The sequence below is a fragment of the Salvelinus sp. IW2-2015 genome, linkage group LG32 (genome assembly GCF_002910315.2).
Source record: "Salvelinus sp. IW2-2015 linkage group LG32, ASM291031v2, whole genome shotgun sequence".
NCBI classification, from domain to species: domain Eukaryota; kingdom Metazoa; phylum Chordata; class Actinopteri; order Salmoniformes; family Salmonidae; genus Salvelinus; species Salvelinus sp. IW2-2015.
This window is the reverse complement of record NC_036871.1, coordinates 33,090,094-33,094,838: the sequence shown is the minus strand read 5'-3', so window position 1 is coordinate 33,094,838 and position 4,745 is coordinate 33,090,094. Positions and strand designations below refer to the sequence as shown.

The following is a 4,745-nucleotide window of genomic DNA, read 5'->3' as shown; positions in this document are numbered from 1 at the left end:
TGAATAGCTTGATTGGTTACAATTTTTTGCCTCTAGCGAGCACATTGGCTAGACGGCCATATCGTTTTGTCGTCAGTAGTCAAAGTCAATCTTCAATCAAATGTGGATGAGACGAGTAGGCGGGGTTTGTATTTTGTATTCACTTTTAGGTGCTATTTCATCCCTCACTCCTAAACTGTCCTGTCACTGAATGTCAACTACTGAGGGCATAATGCCTGGACGAAGGATTATGTCTCTATTTAATAATATAGAAGCCCTTTTTATTTAGCTCCCTTATTCCTCTAAAACCAAGAGCAGCATGACTTGCACAAATAGGCTAATGCAGGAGTGAACAGAAGTAATGTGGGACAAGATTACTAAGGTTGCAAAACAGTATTTCAATGTTTATTTTTTTCGAATATCGTGATACAAAATCTAAACAATTATTACATTATTGCATTCAAAAAATTCATACATAATTATCAACTTGATACATTGGGTCTCCAGCCTAAAACCGTGGTTTCTGGGCCATTTAAATAGAAGTCATGCCTTAGAATCGAGTATAATTACAATTAATATGTACACATCTTTGATTTTTAATTATGATTTTTATAAAAAATAAACTCTTTATATACAAATCCTTGCATAAATTACACAGTATGTCCAACAAAGTCTTTAAAGTGATTGGATATACACTCCAAATGTGACTTTCACAATGAAACACTTAAAAATGCTAAATACACAAATATTATTTTGGATATATAAACTAATTTACATATTCTTCCCACAAATAATCTCATACATTTGTAAGCAACATGTGATTCTCATTGACATGGTTTTATCAATTAAACCGATTTTTGGAACGCTGTGAAATTAAGTTATTTTTTAGACTTCATTGCTGGGACACCGTGTCGTGGTGGGACCATAGACTGGGATAGTGATTTCACTAATCTCCTGAACTCTCAAGGGTCTGGGAGGAGTGACCAGGACATAGTCATATTCCTTATGTAGCACCTTCTCATACACGCTCTGCAGGCCCGTTGTTTTGGGGATGTGCGCCTGGTAATAATTGTCCCGCCGGAGCGAGTCTCGGGGCAGCGAGGCCGTCTTGGAAAGACTGTTGAAGGAGGAGAGGGTCTGGCCGGTAGGGGTGGGGACGGGCGAGGGACCGGTGTTAGCGTGTACAGTGGAAGGGCTCCAGCAGCGGTCAGAGTGACCCAGAATCTTACACTCACTGGTACACGCCCATAGACCTGAGAGAAAGATAGAGGAGGGAGGGGTTAGAGGTTAGTCTTCTTGTGCGACCAAACAGAAAAGAAAAACCGCGTACACATTGACTTCTTTCGAATGACTGTAATGGTTATGATAAAGAAATAGAAGTATCTCTTACCACTCTGGCCGCCCATGGGGGGTACCGGTACTCCCTCCTTCTTCAGGTCGGTGCCACTGATGTCACTATCGCTGTCGTTAAAGTCACTGTCGCCTTTCCCGCTGTCCTTCCCGCTGAACGCGGGGTCTCTCGCGGAGATGGTGGTGTAGGAGTTGCCCTTCCAGATGGTGATTGGTCTGACCACTTCTTTACCGTTATTGTAGCCGTTTCCGTAGCCGGGCAGAGTGGAGTAGCCCTGRGGAAAAGAGAGAGAAACAGCACAGTTCAGCACCATGGACAGTAACACATTACAAGATCACTGTGTGAGGCTGAGGGCACATACAGAGAAAGAGAGTGAGGGGAAGGGGGAGAAGGAACAGAATCTCACCTTGGGTTTGCTGTCCGGTTCGTAGACGCACGGGGCCTCGCTCCCGTCTTCTGAGGCGGAGCACAGGTCACTGCTACCAGTGTGTTCCCCGGCAAAACCGGGCTGGCTCGAGAAGGTGTGGGCTTCAAACCCTCCCACGACTCCGTGGAGCGGCAGCAGCGGGTTGTCGCTGTTGTTTTTGCCTCTTTCCAGAGTCTCCTTCTCCCCGTACGAGTCTGTGTCATCTCCAGTCTTGTCCCGTTTCCGCCGGTTGCAGGTGGTGGCAATGAGGATGATTGCTAACAGCAGGAGCGTGCAGCTCCCCGCCAGAACGACAATAATCACCACTGACAGGTCCCACTGTGCGTGCTCCCCCGCCTCCCCGCTGCCTGCCCAGTACACCGTCCTGTCGCTCGGCGGGGCGCCCACAATGATGAGGAAATGAAGCGTAGCGGTGGCGGTGAGCGCAGGTCTCCCGTTGTCACTCACCGTGACGGTCATGCGCAGGGTCTCGTCCACATCGTGGCTGATCTCACGGTTGAGGTAGACCTCCCCGGTGGCTTTGTTAACGGAGAACACGGAACCCTCTCCAGATGCCAGTCTGTAGGACAACTCTGCGTTCACGCCCTCATCAGCATCTCGCGCCTCCACCTGGGTGATGACGTAGCCTGAGGGTGCGTCCCGGGGCAGCAGAATCTCAGAGGACCCATTATTTAGCGCGGGCTGGTTGATGACAGGTGCGTTGTCATTCTGGTCTACTATCCTGACATGAATGCTTGCGGTTCCGGTGAGGGGCGGGGACCCACCATCGCTGGCTGTGATGCAGAGTTCGAGCTGTTTCATGACTTCATAGTTGAAGCTCCTGAGTGCGTAAATGGAGCCGCTCGCGGGGTCCAGTGAGACAAACGTAGACACCGGGGAGCCCATGATGTAGGTGTCAGCGAGCTTGTAGATCACCTTCCCGTTGTGTCCCAAGTCCATGTCCCTGGCGACCACAGTGGTGATGTAGGCCCCCGGGGTGTTATTCTCCACCACAGCCACTTCATACACAGATTTACTGAACACAGGGGCATTGTCATTCTCGTCCATCAACCGGATGGTGTACTGGGTGATGGTTCTGAACGGTGGGGAGCCCAAGTCCTCTGCCACCACTGTTAGATTATACTCAGGGATCTTCTCCCGGTCCAACGGGCTCGTACTCACTATCATGAAACTGTCCTCGTAAGCCTGCTGCAGCCTGAAGTGGTCGTGGCCATAAAGCGTACAGTGCACCTGTCCGTTAGCACCAGAGTCCATGTCAGAGGTGCTGACCAGCGCTACAAAACTCTCGCGCGATGCAGCCTCCGTGATATAGGCAATTCCAGCCGTGATGGACGTCATAGGAGTGATGGAGATCTCTGGCGCGTTGTCGTTAACGTCCTGGACCCGCACCACTATCTTACAGATGGCCGGGCTTGGGTTCAGACCTAGGTCAGTCGCCTGGACGTCGAATTCGTACGTTTTCTTGCTCTCAAAGTCAATGGGGCTCTCGAGGGTGAGCCGTCCCGTTTTGCGGTCCACTCTGAAAAGTTGTCTTATCTCGGATGGCACCTGGTGACCAAAACCATACACCACCTCCCCATTCAGCCCCTCATCCGGGTCTTCTGCGTTCAGGTCCAGTAAGAGAAACCCTACTGGTGCATCCTCAGGGAGGTCCACTGTGAAACTGCTCCTGTCGAACAAGGGGCTGTTGTCATTGTAGTCTTTCACCTTGACGTTGATGCGCGTGGATCCCGTGCGGGACGGGTTGCCGCCGTCCATAGCAACCAGCTCGAGCGCATAGGAAGCCTGTGTCTCACGGTCCAGCTCCTTCATGAGCACGAGCTCCGCATATTTAACCCCGTCGGCTCTGCTGAGCACGTCTATGGTGAAGTGACTGTTAACGGAGATCTGGTAGCTCTGGATGTAGTTCAACCCCACATCTTCATCCACAGCGAAGTCTAACGGGATCCGCGTGCCCACCGCTGTGTTTTCAGAGATCTCCAGACTCGACTCTTTCCGTGGAAACTCGGGGGAATTGTCATTGATGTCCTTGACCTCTACCTCGACGTGGATGAGTTTGAACTGCTCTTTGGAGAAGCTGACCACATCAAAGGCGACGAGGCAGTGCAGGGTGTGTTTACAGATTCTCTCTCTGTCAATTCTCTCTCCGATAGTCAGCTGTCCGTCGCTCTCCCTCAAACGGATAAAAGACGAGTTGAACTGTTTCATCATCCTGAAATTTGTCTTGGAGCCGGAGGAGGGGCTGGATGAAATGTCCTTGGCCAAGTTTCCAATGATAGTTGCCAGGGCGTCTTCCTCAAATGTCTCGTACTTCACTGTCTTTCCCTGCGTGAGAGTGGGCAGGACAGCCAGTGGGATGCCCACCAGCACCCACCAGTTCCACCCTCTCATACCCATTCTGCCGATTTAACACAACTAAAATCCACTGAACTGGCTGCACTTAACTCAACTATTTATTAAAACAAAAGCACTTATCAAGTTGAATATCGCCCTCTCTCGTTGGGCACGCCAGTTTTCTTATTAGGATGCTGCGATAATAATCCCTTAGTTTTAGTACGCGCTCACTGTCTCTTTTTCTCGCGCTCACTCTGCTTTGCACTCTCCAAGGTTTGCTCTCTCAGCGCGAGAGGGCTGCAGTGGGATGATTTATAAGGGCGGCGCATGCAAATGAGCTTCACTGTGACCAATCCACGCATTGAAAACGGAAAGGGAACTTCTAAAAGATCCCTAAACCTGCTTAGAGATTCCTGGACTGTGTGGAGAAACTTGGCACAGATAGGTGGGCTAAACGTTCGGCTTGATTTAAAATGTTTAGTTTCCGTTGCTTGTTTATGTTGGTTGGTCTGTTAAATGAGTCTGCGCACAAACACACGTGGAGAACAGACAAGATGCGCAGTGCCCCTGAGCTAGAGGACAAAGCACTCGGGTAACATACAGTAGCTAGCCTACAGTAGCCTATAAAGAAGGACCTCTTCTATTGCTATCTCC

General features: G+C 49.9%; 1 protein-coding gene across 1 annotated transcript; it reads right to left on the bottom strand.

Annotated features, from left to right (window-relative positions):
* Nucleotides 1–357: 357 nt before the first annotated feature.
* On the bottom strand, nt 358–4,370 carry LOC111957174 (protocadherin-8-like). The gene is made up of 3 exons (XM_023977924.2): nt 1,737–4,370; nt 1,370–1,604; nt 358–1,232 (listed from the first exon to the last, which is right to left on the bottom strand). Exons 1-3 carry the CDS (start codon nt 4,152–4,154, stop codon nt 865–867), a joined length of 3,021 nt encoding a protein of 1,006 aa, XP_023833692.1. The 5' UTR covers nt 4,155–4,370; the 3' UTR covers nt 358–864.
* Between the last annotated feature and the right edge of the window lie 375 nt (nt 4,371–4,745).

Coding starts and splice junctions, on each gene's coding strand:
- LOC111957174 (XM_023977924.2), bottom strand. CDS start 4,154: ATGGGTATGAGAGGGTGGAACTGGTGGGTGCTGGTGGGCATCCCACTG. Junction 1,233..1,369: donor CCCCATGGGCGGCCAGAGTG/GTAAGAGATACT, acceptor TCTTTCTCTCAG/GTCTATGGGCGTGTACCAGT.